Raw genomic sequence first — 18,766 nt, forward strand, 5'->3', positions numbered from 1 at the left:
GTTATTCACAGCACTAAATTTCTTGTTTTATTTTGACAATTAGGCTGCAATTCTAATGGGATTTTACCGAGTTATACTAGTGGGAAATGTTGTCTTTTGACCAAAAATAATGTTGCCCGACTTAGATGCCAAATTGATCCTGAGCTCAAACCATTAACCCAAAAGACAAACCTTATGAAAATATGTTGAGGTTTGAGCGAGTTATGGGGGTCGAAAACTTGTACCTATGTACACCCCAGGGTAAACCCCAGCCTTTCCCTTTCCCGTGGCATGCTTGAAATATAATTATCTCAAAGAAACTTGCAAATTAGTTTTAAACCGATCAGATGGTAAGCAAAAATGTTTCATACAAACGTATTTTCGCGATTTTTCCACACGCAGATCTAGAAGATATGTAATATATGGAATCAGAATACATAATATATGCTTCTTGCTGTTTGTTTCAAACATTTCCACACAATTGTAAAGCCCCATTCATCCTATATGTACTTCAAACATAGTTCCTTTCTATTGACGTGCTTTAACTAACTGGAGGCATATAAAAACTTTAATATGTGAAACCTGATGTCATTAGTCGAGCACACTGCAAAAAGTGTCAATGGGGAAAAAGTATTTCATGCGTACATATACTTATTTGCAGCACTGTAATGCCATACAAAAAAAAAAAAAGTGTTTTAAGTGCCATTTGCACAAATGTTGTTGCTGTTGTTCTGTGTGTTGGGCACATAAATCATGTTGGATCTCACATTACGGGAGCACGAACCACAAATTGCCAGGATTGCCGGGAACACACAAAAACAGGCATATATAAATGCATCTGTGAATGATTTTGAAGCCCACTTTGGTGGTGTATCACATAGTAAATACCAGAAATTATTGTGTACAAATGATTGTTTAATGCTTAATTGGCAGACAGTATTTTAATTGACGTGAACGTCAAAACTAACTGATAAATATTATCCAGCAAAAAGCGAAAAAATATATAAAATCAATTAAACTTAATAATTAATTATAAACATGCTTGAAAAAAGTGATTATAAAAATGTTAGAATAAAAGTTTATATACATTTTTATATGTATGAACATTATATGTTTTGAATTGTTTGGCAATATCTCAGAGAAGGAGATATCTCCGACTTCATAAAGTATATATATTCCAGATCACCATAACAGCCGAGTTTATAGGGAATGTCCGTCTATCCGCCTCTTCAGTGTGTTTCTATGCGAACTAACTTCGCAATTTCAAGGCTGAAACTTATTTTTGTTTCTGTACTACCTACGATTGTCAGAGCCGGCCGGATCGAACCCCTCTAACATATCGCTGCCATATGTACAATAGATATTCAAAGATATGACAAATATTATGTTTTGCAAGATATTTGTATTAAATCGAGCATTTACAAGCTTCACTACACTCACACATCTTCAATACGGAAATGTCTATAAGAGTGTTAAGACTTTGGCCTTCCGAATATATCAAGACCTCGTTTTTAATTCTTTAGTTTTTCTGGCTGTTTGTTGCTGCAGCTATCATATAAGGGTTTTTGTTTTCAGTTAAGTTATATAATATAGCTTGCTTCTTTTTCTTTACAAAATGTGCTCTGAAGTATTATTTTGAAACGTGCTGGCATTAACAGCACTTGTTTCATTTCAATGGATATTCGTGCACTTAAAGTATATTCAGTTCATTTTAAGTCGCCATCTTTCATTCAAAGCTGGCGATTTCTCCGCCCGCCCTAGTATTTTCTGCACCCTCAAACAGCCATTAATTCTAATATATATTAATTTAACATATATTTCTTTTCGGTCAACCGCTCGATGGCACCTTGCAACCAACCAGCCCCGTGTCTGCGTCTCGCTGCTGGCTTTTAGCAAACTTCGCTCTTGCCCCCTCTAAAGCAGATTTTTATTGTTTCGTCGACTTGTTGCGCAAAGCTTTTCATTTTCCGGAAAATGATTTATGTTTGCCCGTTCACACTTGCGCTCCATTCTTTTTTTATGTGTTGAAATATTTGTTGTTTTTTTTGCGTATTGGTTTTTATTTTTATTTTTTTTTTTTACATATTTTCTATGGCTGTTTAAAAAGTGTTGCCTTAATGCGCAACAAAAATGCGCTTTAATGTTGGCAATGCCTAATGTTTATACCCTGAACCCACTTAAAGTATGCAAAAAGGGTATAATAGTTGTGTGCAGGCAGAAGGAACTGTCTTTGATCCCATAACGAGCATATATTCCTGATTGGAAACGCGTTGATCGAAATCGGGAATATATTTTTTCCTAGGCAATAGAATTTAGTTCTCGATATCTTCTCCCACCGATAAATACCGATTTGAGATATGATTTTTAAAGCAATTACTCTTAGAAATATATAGTCTCCCATATTCAGAGAGAATAGATTTATTATTAATTCGATATCTTCTCCCATTCTATAAGAGCTAGATACACAAAAATGTGGTATAAATATTTTACTTAGACATTTTATTTTTCGAGATATATATATATATTAGTCTTGGACATTGACATATAAGATATGCTAGACAATAACCGTCGGAGAGATATAGTATAGAGCTAGCTGGTAATAACCACATATATGTATAAATAGACTAACTAACTTCTTTAAGAAACATTGTCGAAAACTTATACATACGTTATCAAAATTTCAAAAGGATCGGACTCTAAGTACCAAAATTAATCAAGAATGCATACCACCCTTACATTGTGTGAGATACAGGCGAAAAGTGCCGAAAAAAGTTCGAACTTTCGTAATGGAAGCTGAGTGCAGGGTATTCCATAGTCTGGCACTTGCGACCAGCGCACACGTACTTGTTTTTTCTGCCTTTGGTGTTTTTTTTGTTTTGTTTTTCTTATTTTTATAATTGTTAGCGGATTAGAGACGGAATCAGTGGGCGAGCCTTTTGTTGGCCTTCGAGTATTTCATTATCAGCAGCTGGCGTTTCTCATCCGGCCTATCATCATTACTTTCAACTTAATACTAATTTCGGTGTCATTGCTCCACTCGGCTGGGTGGATTCCTTTTGTGTCGCAGTGGTGCACAAATTGGCTGTTTTCTGCTGCTGCTGCTGGCTCCTTTTATATTTTTAGTTTTTTTTTTTTTGTCAGCCTGCTAATTTGTTAAATGGAAAATTTTTGACAGTCTTCAATGAAGTGTGACTGGCGACACTTTAGGTGGTGCGCTTCATTGAAGCGGAGTGTAGTCGCAGGGAGGGGAGGTAGGTTGGTTTGTTCGGGGGATTGGCTCCATGGATTTCCACACGAGCTGCTTGGGCCATTTAGGCAACCAATTAGCTGCCCAAATGTTGGTTAATTTCATTTTGGGGCCCCCCACTAATGACACAATCATGTAATTGAATGCCCCCACTCCAATTCTCAAGCACATTTCCAATTGGCCAGCCCAAAGTAGCTTGCCAACGGTTTTAGTGGCTGACCTGTTTACGCAGGCATCTCATGCATTTGGAAATTTGAGACTGACACAGTTGGCACAGCCAGGCACATCCTGTGACCTACAACGTTTCCTCCACGTCCCTCTGCTGCGATCTGGCGCACAATTAATGGAAGTTTAACTGTTCAATTGATGCTGGCTTTTTTTCTTTCTTGCTTAATACCTACCTCTGTCGCATTTCTTTTTTCTGGCTTTTTTTTTTCTTCTTATTTTAAATAGGAACATGCTGTTCATTGTGCGCTGCCTCCAGCCCCGGCACGGGGTCCTGTCTAGCGTTGAGCATGCTTTGCCATTAGGGCATTTTGTTCATTTTTCATTTCGCTGAATTTTCTGCGCTCGCTCAAAGTTTTTCATTTTCTTTTTATGCTGCCTGCTCGACTGCCCCTGCCTGCCTGCTTGGCTGCTTTTGCACTTATTTTACGGTCTATTGTTCGTTTTGTCGGCCACGTCCAGCGCACTCGCTTGCCTCGGCCTTCTGGCTGACCGGCCATTTGGCCAACCCATTCATATTTCGGCTCCTTTTTCGCCAAAAGTAATACAAATGGAATTAAACTTCCCTTTGCCTGCCTGCCAAATGTGGGTTACTTGCCGTACTCGCATAATTAACAAATCGCCCGCCAATTGGCCACAGTTTTGTCTTGTCTATGGTCCAATGCCACGCCCCCGCTTCGATTGAGACGCCCTTTCGACAGCTAATTCAATATGCAATGCTTGGCTGACAAGGCGATTTGCATAAATTGTCGTTGAATGCAAATTCCGCAACGCGTTGCACAACCATCAAAAAATTGTTTTCGATGCCAGTGAAAAACAAAAAAAAACAAAAACAAAATAAACAAAAAAGGAAACATTTCGCTCTGAATGCGAGTAACTCGAAAATCGCCAAGCTAAGCGTTAACAAACAAAAGTCGATAACGAAATACGAGAACTCTTCTCGATTTGTATAAAAAATGAAATTAGTGTGCAGCAGCAGCAGCAACAGCAGCAACAGTAACTGAATTCCGGCAACGATGAAGCGTCAAAGGTTTACCCTATGGGTATAGGGTTGGGCGGGGCTTGAGGGGCTTGCGGGGCTTGTGGAGCACTTTTTGTTTGGCGGACATGGGCAGCAATCAACCCTTGCTCCGGGTCTGCACTTACGGATGTTGTGCCGCATGGTCTACTTTTTCATTCTTTTTTTTTTTCTTTCATTATATTTTGTGCCTCTGTATGTGCATATATATATGTAATTTTTTTTTTTTTGGTCGCTTGACGGCGGCTTGACAAGGCTTTTATCGGATTTTCGTGCTTTGGCACTGGGCTGGTGAGAAATATTTAAAAATATGTAAAATTGGGGATTGTTAAGGGTTACGCTAGCCACACTAAATAGCCAGAATACTTAATCGCAATTGTGGCAATAGATTTGGACTTAAAGCCTATCCCAAATAGAGATGTCAGATTAGAAGGGAAAAACATAAATATGATTAATTAAAATAATTCTCTTAATAACCCAGGCAGCTTAGAAATAGGTAATTATTTAAAATAATTGAAATTTATTTTAGAAAAAATGCACATGCTTTAATCTCTATACTTTTCTAAAGATAGATACAAAATGTGCCATCACATATTCTATATAAAACTCAGATCTGAATTCTAAAAACCCTTCAAAGCACTTTTGAATAAATCACTTCAAATGCAAAGATTCTCTATATTTTCTATATCGATTCTCTACTTTATCTATATTCTGAATAGTCGTATAATTATTATGGTTGTGCGCTTTATTCGTACTCATTGCTTTGCACTCTATTTATTTCGCACTTCACGTTTTTTCCCTGTGCTTAATTTGTGCTGCACTTTTTTTTCTCTTCTTATGGCGTTAACAAGTTTTAATGGCATTAACACTCTGACAAAATCGTGTCAAATGGCTGTTGGGCAATTATATTGAAAATTGCATTTATACATTTACAATCAGAGTTAATGGCGGGGCGTAGCGACTGTGACTCATGCGGCATTTAATAATTGCGCATACGCAACGTTGCACTTTAAAGGGGGCCGCATTTGAAGTGGAAAACATTCACACACACACAGAGTCAAGAGTCTGTTGCATGTATGCTGCAAATATGTGCTGTGTGTGCGAGTGTGTGTGTGTGTATGTGTGTGTGTGTGTGTGTGTGTGTGCGTGTGTACATAGATTACAACTATGCCGCTAGTGTCTTGTCCATTGTCTTTTGTTCACATTTTAACTGTAGCGCCATAGAAGGCATAATAAAAGGGCCAGGCGACATGCCTGGGCCAACTTTGTGTCCAAGTAGCTCGCGGGCGCCTTCATTTAACAACTAAAACAAGTAAGAGGTTCTAGTCGGGAGCTCCCGACTAGTGGATACCCTGAACCCTCTTCTTCCAACATAAAATGCATATATATATTCTATTTTAGAAGCTATATGTCAAGTTTGGTGACTCTAGCTCTTATTATTTACCAATTTACCAATTGTCCAAAAAACAGGATAGCGATATCGATTTTTATCGATTGCTTGGAAACGGAGTAAGTTATCGATTATCGGAAACAAACTCGATCTGCGCGGGAACTAGGAACAAGTCTTTAGCACTTCAAGTCTCTAGCTCTTATAGGTTCTGAGATCCTTGCCTTCATACATACGGACGGATGGACGGACAGACAGACGGACATGGCTTGATCGACTCGGCTATTTATGCTGATCAAGAATATATATACTTTATGGGGTCGGAGAAGCTTCCTTCTGCCTGTTACATACATTTGGATTTCGCACAAATACAATATACCCTTATACTCATTTTTAATGGGTTCTGGGTATAACAACAACAACAACAACAGCAAGATGACAAGCAGTGAATGTGGTAGAAGCAGCAGCAAACGGCGTTTCTAGTCAAATTAACCTGCATAGTTTAATACTTGCATGCTTTTGTTGCTGCAAGCTGGCATGTTGCCGCATTGTTGCTGCTGCTGTTTGTTGTTATTGCAACATACACGTATTGTTATTGCAGCTCAGCAACATTAGCAGAACTTCAGCAAACTGGTTGCAACATGCAAGAATCTCTACAAAACACACACACGTACCGCATGAATTACTCATCAAGCTTTGCCCTCGAGCCTGATGCCTAACCTGAACCAAAGCCGGAGCAAAAGGCTGAACGGATCGTGTGTGGGTAGATATACAAAAATGTAAAAAACTTTAAGTTGAAAACAGCTAAGTGTACTTAAAATTAAGCTTAAACATTTTTTACAAATTATGTTGTAATCTAAATGAAGGGATCACGGAAAGTTGCTGCTTTAATTGAAATAATATAAAAATATGAATATCAAAGTTAAATAAATCTCAGAAAATAACATAAATATAATATATAATAGAGTTGTGTCGTTTAGTGCAGACCAAGTTCAATTGAACGGATCATTAAAATGAACTACTGAACTTATTCAGTCATTAGTGAACTAAATCGGTCATTTAGTTCACTCGTTCAGTTATTCAGTCGTTCATGAACGATGTATTCTGTACTCGTTCATTCGGTCATGAACGTTGTATGCAACTCAGACGTTCCTGACCGATACATTCTTTTGAGATGTTCAGTTCTTAATATACATAAAAGATAGCGGGATTTTAATTTCACTTTTGATTTGACTGCATAACTAAGCGAATAGTACATGACCGACTGAAAAGCTGAGCAGAATTCATCGTTCATGACCGACTGAATCGCCGAACAACTGAATTAAATGTAAGATTTAGTTCACGGCCAGAAAATGAACGAGTGAACTTATTCAGCAAATTGAACTAGAAATCCCCACTCTAATATATAAGTAGCTGTCTTAACTGTTGAAATACAATAAGCGTATCTTCGATAGCAGCCCCTCAAATATTTATATAATTATTACTATATAAATATGCATATATAAATATTCATCTATATTCACTTTGTCTCAACTCAGATTTAATGATAAACGCCCGATTTCTTAAATTATTTTTAAATCTTGACTTAAAATATTGTGTGACAATTTAATACATTTACCTAATTGGCTTAAATTTATTTGAAAGAAAATATTTTATACTGTAAATACGCTCAAAATATGACAAAACTTACGCCCGTTTGAAAGCTTGTTCATTATGGGAATTAGTCAGGCAAATTGAGCAATAAAAAATAAATTATATTGTTTAAAAAAGATTGAAAATAAACGAGAAAGTAAGTATATCTTCGGCATGACGAAGATTTAATAAACTCAATAAATAGTTCAGCTCAAAAAACCTGAGCTGGTTGAAAATATCTTTGAAAAGAGAATACATTTTGCCGTACAAGGTCCTACTATTCCACCGATCTTTCCTATAGCTTTATGATATAGTAGTCGGATATCAAGAAGGAAAGGATAGCGAGTAAATACTGAATATTTGCGGGATATGTTTATAATAATAATTTGTATTGTTATCAACATATCTTGTTCAAATCAGGCATTTACGAGTTATATTATGCTCCACTTATATAATCGAATTTACAACAGTCTTTTGTTCGAAAAATGAATTTTTAGATGTATACATTTTGATTTTGGAAATATCTTTATCAAGCACAGCAATTACAAGCTTCACAATGCTTGTCAAATAGCTAAAAGGGCATTTTATCTACGGCGTGCTATCTTTTATTTTTTTATTTTCTTTATTTTCCCATAATTTAATTAAATATTTTTGTTTATTTTTCCATAGCCACAACTGTCAGTAAAAGTTGTTTTCATAATAAATAAATAGATGATTTATCAGTTAGAGCTATATTGGGCATACACACACACACACATTCATTATTTATTCAATGAAGGAAAATTGTGTTTTGCCATTTGAAGACTATTTTTAGCTGGCAGCGAGACTTTGTTGTCAAGCGTTCTTTATTTCCGTATGTCCCTAAGGACAGCTCCTTGTAATTGTATGCAAACAATGTTGTCGACTCTCATGTTCGATGTAAATAAGCTGACAGTTAAATGCTAAACAGGGCGCAGACGTTAACATTGCAGTGCGCCATTTAGATGGGGTCGGTTCGTTTGATATCATAGAAGCAAATGTTAATGAATCAAAGCCAATAAATGGCCAACAGTTTTTGGCCAAGCTACAAAAAGGGCAAACCGGAAGCAGCACACGCAGAGCACGGCACAGGTGGGGACTGGTGCTATGGGGGCCGGAGCACGTATGCCCCAGCTGATAACGAGTGGCAGCGCAAGCCAAAGTCATGCATAATTAATCATTTGTTAATTATAGAGCTGTACAAACACACACACACACACACACACACACACAGCATGTAATATGCATGTACACACACACACGCGCATACATTTGACACCTACAAAAGTTATTAGCGCCAAGGGCAAGTAATTGCCTTTGTTCATTGCGGAGTTGTTTAGTTCCCTTTTTTTGCCATATTTTTTTTTTGCTGTGCGCCCAAGCTCATTATAAGGTGGGCGTGTGCATGTCGCCCACGTCCCGACAGCGATGTCAGCGACAGTTATATAAATGAACTTTTGCACACACATACACACATGAACAGCAGCTGGTGTGGTGTGTGTGTGTTGGCCATAGTTCAAATGGATGCATCTCGCTGGCTGAACATCTCTCGCAGTCTGGTTTGTCTGTCTTTGCTACAAATGCCAGGATATGCCTGGCCAGCTGCGTAAGTGTGTGCGCTTGTCTGTGTGTGAGCCTGTGTGTGTGTGTGTGTGTGTGCGAGTGTACCATGTTTGCTGCGGAACAGGAAATGAGCACCTGCTGCTTATTTATATTTTCCGCTCACTTGAATGTAAAATTACATGATATTTTCTCTTTATTTTTATTTATTCTTGTTGTTGTACTTTCGCAGTTGCTGCTACTGCTGTTGCTGCTTGCCACTTGTAGTCTGGGCAATTTTTGTGTGAAAATATTTTTAGTGGCACATTTGAAGACAGCTGGGGCGCCACACAGAGAGCACCGAAAAGAAACGCGCCAAAATTAATGCTTGCATTTAAAGAAGCTGCCACCGAGTCATCGAGGCTAGCTGCAGCTTAACTGCAGCCAACTGTTAAATACTTTAATTGAATTATAAAGCATAAATAAATTATATACATAATTAAATATATGTATAAATATATATAATTAAATTTGTAAGTATCTGCCACACTTTAAATATTCTTTTCACAAGGGAGTTTATATTTTATAGACTCATGTATTTTCGTGTTTATTAACATGTAATATTTGAGGCTTATAGATCTAAGTCTTCCATTCTACAGTCAATAAGTATAATCTCCTGCGTAGATCTAGCCATATACATATATGCTCGCTATGTGCAATATTTAAACACAGATCTTTTTAACCTGTTGTTAGCTTTTATACTGTGAACAGAGTTTTGGACAATTGGCTGTGCTCAATAAATTTTCTGTCTAAAATATAACTCAATCTGCGATTTTTTATAATTAATGACAACAGACATCTTGCATATAATAAATATGAAATATTCCGTTACATGTTGCATATATGCACTTTTTCACATGTTTTTCTCAAGCGCACAAAAGTATGCTATGTTATCGAGCATTAATTCGTATGCTATACAGAGAGCCCTTCTCCGATTGTTTCAGCTTTAACTGAACAGAGTATATAAGGAACTCAGGTTTTACTTCACCCTAATCAGGACCCCCAAAACGCTGGCAAAGTTTCTATATAGTAGCCTTCACAACTAGACAAGTTGTCTCAGATTCGGACTCACAACAATATCAGGAACTTATGCATTTGCCAAATTATTCATGTTCTAGTCCCTTTTGTATGACTACAAATCATATTTGTTTGCCATTCGCATTTTAATTGCATTTGATAAAGCTTCTGTTGGCCATGCCTAATGCAACTTGTCTGCTGCGAATATTAGTTAGATATTTGTTGAAAATATGCGCTGACCGGCGCGTAAAGAGGTTGCCAACAATTCTTAACTGCCAGCGAAACAAAAAACACATACAATAACAAAATGTGGACTGTTTTTGGTGCAATTTGCAAGCCACAGGGAATGGTGCTGCCTGCCACCGGGGCAAGTGGCAAGCGCGGCGGACAGCCAAAAAAATTTTGTGTGCTCTCAAATGCGTTGCCTCGTTGTTGTTGTTGTTGTTGTTCAAGTTTTTTGTTGTTGTTTTCGTTTTTTCTGTGTGGCACATAAATTGTTGCCGCTTTTGAATTTAAGCCAACAATTTGTTTGCTGGTCAGCCAACGCTCGGCCAGCGCTTCAGCGCATATGAAATTATGCGCCAGTTAATTGCAGTTGTTATTGTTGCTGTTGTTGTTGTTGTTGTTGTTGTTGCAAGTTGATGTTGCTGTTGCTGCACATGATTGCGCTTATTGGTCAGCAGCATAATCAAAAGTCAACTTTTTTGACTGTGGTGTAGACCGCATGAAAGTTTAATTACAAATTGCACAGTTTTTGGCCAGAACCAAACACCGGGCTGTGGCTCATGTGCGTAAAATACGATGAGGCACGAGCACGCGGTGCGAGCTGTTGCAACATTTAGAAACGAATTTAACTCAAGCCATAATTAAACAGGCAGCTGGCAAGTTTTAAATACGCTTTCTTAACTATACCTGCCCCGCCAGCTGACTGCCGCCTAATCAGACCTTCTTTTCACCTTTCTATACCCTGTACTCACAATGGGTACGAAAGGGTATTATGATTTTGACATCCTCAATCAATATATGGTCTAGCCATATATGCCTGTCAGTCAAAGGCTTTACAAGCTGAGACTTACATATTTTAACGTAGTTTCTCTTGATGTTCCAAACTATCGAGTTCAGTATAGATAATTATCGATAACTTGTCCGGTTGTTAACGAATCGATAAATATCGATTTGGACTTCGTGTTTTCAGAGCATATCTCGACGCTTCTAAAAGCCAAGTACATACAATTTGTTGTGTAGTCTCTTGTTTAGTATGAGCAGATCCAGAGTATAAGCTAGTTGGGCAGACCCGATGAGAGCTGGCTTGTCTTACTGTGGGCTGTGCAAACAGAACGGGCTGAAGGGCTGCCTCATTAAAACTAGCAGAAAGGTGCAGCGTAGTGGCAAACAAACAAGCGGCTCGCCTTGCAGTTGTAAGAAAAATTTTTATATAATTTTCTTGTGCTCGTTTTATGCAGCTAATCCTTTGGGGTTTGGACGGTGCTAGGGCCAGGGCCGGGTTGAGGCGCTAACTTAATTTGCCAGCAGCGTAATTGCAGCAGCAGCAGCAGCAGCCCACGAACTGAGTTGTTAGTCAAAGTTTTGTACGTCTAATTGTAGGCGTCATTATTTGACTGAGCTGAGGGTTTGGCAACCCCAGCTAAGCACAAGGGTCGCCGCCCAGCCGCATGCTGCGCAGTTCAACGCACCGTAGCAACTACTCCAAGCACCTCCCTTCCCTGCCGCACACTCATCCACATTTCGTATCCGATTTCTATCTCTATTGCAGCATAGAAATGTATTCAAACAATTACGATAATTATAATTTAAATTAAAGCTCATCTAGTTCGTGTCGCTTAGGGTTTAACGTTTCATTTAATATTTAGCCAAAATGTACTCGTGCCCATAAATCAATGCCAAACAGCAAGCCAGGGTTGCGTTGCGGAGTGGGCGTGGCACGGCTAAAGCGTACACCCATATGAATACTCAAGTGTCTCGACGCAACAAATGGGACAAATTTCCATTTCTATCCAATGCCACATAAATGGCACATAATTTACGATACCGTTATGAGGCAGCGCAGCGGGCAGAGCTGCTGCTGCCGTTGCTGCTGTTGCTGCTGCTAACCAAACATGCAGCAAAAGCCGTCCAAAATGCTGCTAACAATATTAGTTAGCGTGTGGCAGCAACAGCAACAACAAACTCGAACAACAACAAGTTCTATGGCAGCATACAGTAAAGTTTACATTCATGTGTGCGTGTATGTGTGTCGGCCGGCGTCAATGTGTGAAGTAATTAATTACAAAGCAACTGATGTAAATCTGCGTGTATGTGTGTGTGTGCGTATCTCTGTCTGTGCGTGTCTGTGTGTGTGTGTGTGCTAAGTTTTCGTGTGCTTGGGTGTTGGATTATGATGCATGATCGTGTATATGTTGCGCATTGTCACACGCACACTTGCCCACAGCACGCACAAATACACACACACACACACACACACTGGCACACACACACACCGGCACACACTGGGGACTGTAGCGTTATCTAGGTATTGGTATAGCTGTATGTAAGCTGTAACCGAAATAGGATTGATTTACACATCAGGTGAGAAATGAACGCGTCGGAACGCCCAGATGCATTTCATTAATTACCAGCCCAGGGCAAGCCGGGCTCCTCTCGCTCTCCCTCCCTCTACCTCTACCTCTATCTCTCTCATTCTCACTCTGCTTATGTGGCGCACTTTTTAAACATTTTCCATATTAAAGTTCCATTTTAAAGCTTTTCAGCTAAAAAAAAATAACTGCTTTATTTTAGCTTTGTGAGAGATATTTGAAAATGCTCAGTCAATTTGTAATGCATTCAAGGAGACTTCTTTCGGTCGTTTTGAGAACAATCTAAATAAATATATTCACTACTCCTTTTTGTGCATTTTTTGATAAATTACGAATATGAAAGTGGTTAAACACACACAGTAAATGTAACAAGATGTTCCTTGGCATTTTCGAAATTATTATAATTTTTTATATTTTACATCAATATTAGTTTATATTTTTCAAGAAAGTACTATAAGTCTGTAAGGCGTTCGTAGAGTTATTTAATGCTTGGTATTTTCATTTAGGGCAATTTAATTTTGTATTTACAAGAAACTACCAAAAATTAGTCTGCAACATGTTTGTAAGATTATGTTATCTATGGCATTTGAGAATTTATATTTTCACATCAATTTCAGTTTAATTTTTCAATTTTAAATTTCCTTTTAAATTATTTTCTAGGAAAATACCCAAAATATGCAATATGCTCGCAATGGTATTTAAAATTTTCATAAATATTTGTTTTTCATTTTCTATTTGTCAATTTCGCTGCAAATAATTTCCAAGAAAAATAAGCGGCTTTGTAATTAATAAGTTGATATAATGCAATCGCATTATGCTTAAATCAATTCCATTACATCGCGCCCCCTCCCCACTACATCCCTCTGCCAGTGCCCAAAGGCACACAGTTTGGGGCACACAAATATATCTCATTAGCACGACAACTGTGGGCGTTGTCTTTTTCGAGTGCTAATTATATTCATCAGTGTCATGAGCAATTCGATTTAAAATGGCGGCTGTGGGTTTGAAGAATATATATTTATGAAAGCCCCACACGTGATATACGCGCACACACACACACATACACTCACACCACACCCGCCTTAAAAAAAAAGAATAAAAAGTCGTCACGGCTGCGGATCGCTGCGTGCGAGTCTCTTGGCATGGGGCAGCGAATAGCTGCGGGTGTGTGTACGCGCGTGTGTGTGTGTGTGTGTGAGGTGGGGGGCACATTTAAATTAATCACAGTAAAAGTGAATTGCCCAAAACAATGTAATATCCCGTTCAAGGGCCCCTGGGAGCTGAGCAAGGGGCGGCGAAACCAACAAACAGAAATCTGTAAATGCCTATGCCAGTCAGCCAGCCAGGCAGCAAAACCCCAAGCCCCAGAGCCTAGGCCTGAGTCCGTGACGAAACCAAAACATAGCTGTCACTGTGTGTGTGTGTGTGCTAGTTCATGCATGCCAGCTGTATGTGTGGGTGTGTGTATGTGTGTGCGTGCGGTTGCTCAAATTAAAACAAAGTGTCGTGCGTTTGATGAAAATGTAACGCGCTTTGGTGCTGCCAATGCGAACGTCAACGTCGGCGTCGCAGTCGGCGTCGCACATAAATGCTAATTGGCTTAAATGTGCGTGTGCACACGTGTGTGTGTGTGTGTGTGTGTGTGTGGGTGTGTGCATGTCCTTTGGGTAAGCTTTTGCTATAAGCGGCAACGGCGGCTTCACATTTTCAGGTGTTCAAACTAAAACATTTTATAGTTTGGTTAATTGTCAAAGCTGTGTGGCAGCCAAAAAATACCAAAAACAGGAAAGGGGATGCGGATGTGGGTGCGGATTGCCCCAAACCTTTTATGACTTAATTATTCGTCGGTTTTTGTGGCTGCGTCGGCGGTTTACAAAGAAACGACAGATGGACAGACTCAGAACTAGAGTCGGGCGCAAATGTCGTGTTTCGCTTTCGTGACACGAAAGCACGTTGTGCTTGTGCTAAGAAGTTAAATCTGACTATTGAGCGAGGCAATTGAGCAATAGTAAAGATAATATCTATATGGGTATGATAATCAAGAAAATATTTATTCCTAAACTTGACGCACCTGTGCTTAAGTTCACGCATAATCATTTCAAATATACATATAAAATTATGATAAAATATATATATATATATATATAAAAATATAAACAAAAGAGTCTACTGAAATATTGTAATAAAAAAATATTATTATTAGTTTTTGTAAATTTGTTTTTTTTTGCTTGTTTAAAACTATAACAGAGCCTTTTCGTCCGTTAAATTTCTTGGACCAAGCCAAAAGTATTATTGTTATATAGAAACAAATAAATAGCTTTTATTTATAAAATTAAAAAAAAAAAGTTTTTGTTTACTTTACAGATTAGTTGGGCAACCCGAATAGTAATATTAGAGTGTAACAATTTTTTAAAAAATTTCTGAAAATTTAGACGAAGTTTTTTTTTTTTTAGCCATTTAAAAGCTATTTTAGAAGAGTAATATTATTTTTATTTCTTTTATTTTATTTTTATTTAATTAAAATTGGAAAGTTAATTTTTCTAAGAAACTAGAAGAGACGACAAAAACAAGCTTAAAGTCTCGTGCCAATCGTGTTGTTTCGTGTTTGGTTTGCCTTTTCAAAAATGACGACACGCGCCCAACTCTAGAGGGAACTATAAGAGTCGCCTTCAAGTGGAATAAAAAGAACTGAAAGAAATTGCACATAAAACAGCGCAAGAAGCGTAAAAATTGTTTTGTTTTCGGGTGTTCGTTGGTTGGTCTGGGGTTTTAGGGGGGGTTTTTTTGGGGATTGGTGAAAATTGAAAACAAGTGAAATAAAGTGATTTGGCGTTGCGAGATTTTGTGCGTACGCGTGCGTTTTCTATTCAGCACGATTGGAGAGAATTTCGCCTTTTGTGTGGCCGCAATTCGATGGGTTTTTATGTTTATTCGCCTTCACTCCATTACGACTTTATGCTCTTTAGCAGACAATCAACATTGTTGTTGGCTATATCAGTTGTCTGTTTGTCTGTTGCTTGGAATTTGACTGAGTGGAGGCTGGGAGCTGGGAGATGGCAATGCCCGTGTAAAAATGCAAATTACAAGTGGAATGACTGAATGAATGATTGTCATTGCTGTGAGCTTTTTGTTGGAAATTTTGAAACGGGCGCTGATAAATAGCAAACGCTTGGCCAGGCTTATAGGCTGACACCCCATATATGCCATAATTTATGCAAATTAATTTATAAAAACGAAATAAAGTTAAGAGAGGAGAAGCAAAAAAAAAATATAATATATATATGTGGCACAGCCATAGACATATTTCACGCAAGTGCGACAATTTTCGCGCTTATGGCCAGCGGAAAGTACATAAATATAGTGCGCCTTAAAGTAGACTCATTTATATGGCTTTATGCGCAATTTCAGGCGCTGACATTTATGATGTATTGTTATGTATGAGTATATATGCATGTGTGTGAATGTATGTGTGTGTATGTGTGTAGTCATAGCAACTGACATGCGTCTGACGAATGGCTCGCTGACTGCCCGACTCGCTGACTCCTTGACTCCTTGTATAAATTTGGCCTGAGGCCACTAGGGCTCAGACATTTTGTATGATATTTCACCTGTATGCTGGTTACGGTTACACTGTCTAGTCAGATGCTAGTAGGCGGCACATTAAATTCAAAATATGTACAACAAAAATCCGACAAAATTTGTATTTCCATCGAATCTGAATAGCTTGCCGCCTATCTGAGCAGCGACAGAGAAAACTTATCGTATAGAAATATATAACAAATTTTAAAATGCCTGAAAAGCCAAGCACATCCAATCCAAAGCCGACACCGGCAGGTAAAGTGACCAAAAGCACCAAGGATACTAAAGATACCAAGGATGCAAAACCCGGTCCAAAGCAACCGGTCATACGCACACCGATGCCCAATACACATGATCGGGTAAGTGAAAAACATATACATATGTCTATATCTTTTCAGTTGTAACTCTTCTTGCTCTGCAGATATGGAAGATCATGAAAATGTAGTATTAAATACATCCAAGTTGACGGCAAACTTTTATTTGCAACTCTAACAAAACTAGACTCGTTTCTTTTTATACGATAAAGCTTGTTGCTTAAGATACTATTAAATACGAATTGCCGTTAAAACTTGTGTCCTTTACACTCTGCTGAATAAAGCGCAAAAGTACCTGCAAAAAAAAGCACTCTTATATTACCCAAGAGGCGACTGGAAGGTGCGCAAGGCGCATGCGTGCTAAGTTAAGAGATTTGCCGTCTCTCTTAGGCAATTTGCTCTTAAAAGCATCTTCGAGCATTACTAGAGCATATAGTTAAATGAAATAATAGCTGAGATAAATTATTAAAAAGTAAATAAAGCGTAATATAATCAGGCACGCCTAGGCCTAGAGCTGAGAGCTGCTCGAGGCAATTAATATACTATATTATTATTTAAACATTAGTTCCGTAACGTTAATTAGCACTTGGAGCTCGATGGGTCTAGTCATGCTTTGTAAAACACAAATAGCCGAGCACTTGAACTAGTTATTTGTATTTGCATTTGCATTCGCATTGACTCAAGTGCTGTAAGAATCCTCAGCAAACTCACAGAGAGTAAGAACAAAAAAAAAGAAGAAGAAATCAAACAGCAGGCTGGCAAAGCTAAAATAAAAGTGCTTGGGATAGGCCCACTTCTGGGGCGCCTCAAGCATCATCAAGTCGAATGCAATTTAAACCAAAACAAACTCAAACGCCGAGCCGCAGGCCACAATCCGGCTGAAGACGAGCGCTGGCTAACACACCCGACCCCGAACCCGCCCTCGCCACCGTTGCCGTCCACGCCGTATTACAAAAAAACATTTTACTTTCATTCGGCAAAATTGAGTGAAAACGACGACTCAACGTCGACGACGTCGACGACGACGTCCAAATGTGGCACGACACGAAAATATCCCCGGTTTGGTTGGCGCCGAGCGTGCAAGGATATTCTATGGCTCGTGCCAGTTTTTGCCATTGGCATCGCTCAGTTTCGTATTCGTGTCGGAACGTGGCGCTACACCGTGCTCAAGGATACGCGGCCAGCCAGTACCCAAAACGTTAGTAAATCGCAAAAAGGGCACAAACGACTTGAACTGTCCACCAAATCTCTGCTAGTGTGTGCCCCAGTGTGTGCGTGTGTGTTATTACATTTTATTGGCGAAAATACAAAAAAAAAAAAAAAAAAAAACAACATACAATAAATGCAAAAATTAATTATTAATATTACAATTTCGCATATGCATAAACCGGGCCGTATCGTTGCATTTAAATGCTGATTGAAATGTTAAACACAGATTAAATATTGATGCAACCGGGCGTTATTGCTGCTTGTTGCATTCCAATTTGTAATCTTTGAGGGCCGTGTTCACGCGACGCGACGCGACGGGAAGCAACGCGAGGCGTGGCAGCTACCCTAGGCCTTGGCCCGGCCCGGCTCAGCGTTTAAATGAGCAGCCAGAGTGTGCGTGTGTATGACTTTATTAAAAAATTGTTAATTCGCATAAAGTATAACGTGCGCGTGTTCAGCTCGAAAGTATTTTACACGTTGTTTGTGAACATTTTTTGTTGTCGATATTCACATAAATATCACATGCGTCGCTCAAGCTCAGCCGCGCGACTCACAACACGCGCCCGTTAATTGTGTGTTCCATCTTTGCATTAAAAATATTCGCAATGCACGGTATTTGTTAAATCCTAGCTTAACGCACATGTTCCATTTTTTTAACGGCAAAATTAATAACAAGTATACGACACGTTGGCCCAGCCCAGCCCCCGGTAATTGTCATTGTTTAACGTGCGGCTTGGCTTGCATTTAAATCACTTCTTAATGAAGTGCACAACATGTAAGTTTCATAATTATTATTCATCATTTTGCCATAATCATACCCTAACCATACAATAGAGTACCATACATATGACATCTGCTGCGCTCACCATAGAAAGTACATTAAATCTATGATATATGTGCATAGAAAATATAAATGAAATTTTAATAATAATATAAAATATATAAAAA

General features: G+C 38.6%; 2 protein-coding genes across 2 annotated transcripts in view; both read left to right on the forward strand.

Moving 5' to 3' along the window:
- Positions 1-16,364: 16,364 nt before the first annotated feature.
- Positions 16,365-17,078, forward strand: LOC115764074. Its single transcript, XM_030706922.1, has 2 exons — positions 16,365-16,654; positions 16,717-17,078. The coding sequence occupies exons 1-2, from the start codon at positions 16,505-16,507 to the stop codon at positions 16,738-16,740; spliced, it is 174 nt and encodes a 57-aa protein (XP_030562782.1). The 5' UTR covers positions 16,365-16,504; the 3' UTR covers positions 16,741-17,078.
- A 932-nt stretch (positions 17,079-18,010) lies between these two features.
- LOC115764158 overlaps positions 18,011-18,766 on the forward strand; it is a 122,874-nt gene continuing 122,118 nt past the window's right edge. The window contains exon 1 of the mRNA XM_030707036.1: positions 18,011-18,593. The gene's annotated coding sequence lies outside the window, so the exon portion shown is untranslated. The remainder of the gene's footprint in view (positions 18,594-18,766) is intronic.

The sequence above is a fragment of the Drosophila novamexicana genome, unplaced genomic scaffold, assembly GCF_003285875.2.
Source record: "Drosophila novamexicana strain 15010-1031.04,08,12 unplaced genomic scaffold, DnovRS2.1 tig00000817-arrow-arrow-pilon, whole genome shotgun sequence".
Classification (NCBI taxonomy): domain Eukaryota; kingdom Metazoa; phylum Arthropoda; class Insecta; order Diptera; family Drosophilidae; genus Drosophila; species Drosophila novamexicana.

Coding starts and splice junctions, on each gene's coding strand:
- LOC115764074 (XM_030706922.1), top strand. CDS start 16,505: ATGCCTGAAAAGCCAAGCACATCCAATCCAAAGCCGACACCGGCAGGT. Junction 16,655..16,716: donor TGCCCAATACACATGATCGG/GTAAGTGAAAAA, acceptor CTTGCTCTGCAG/ATATGGAAGATCATGAAAAT.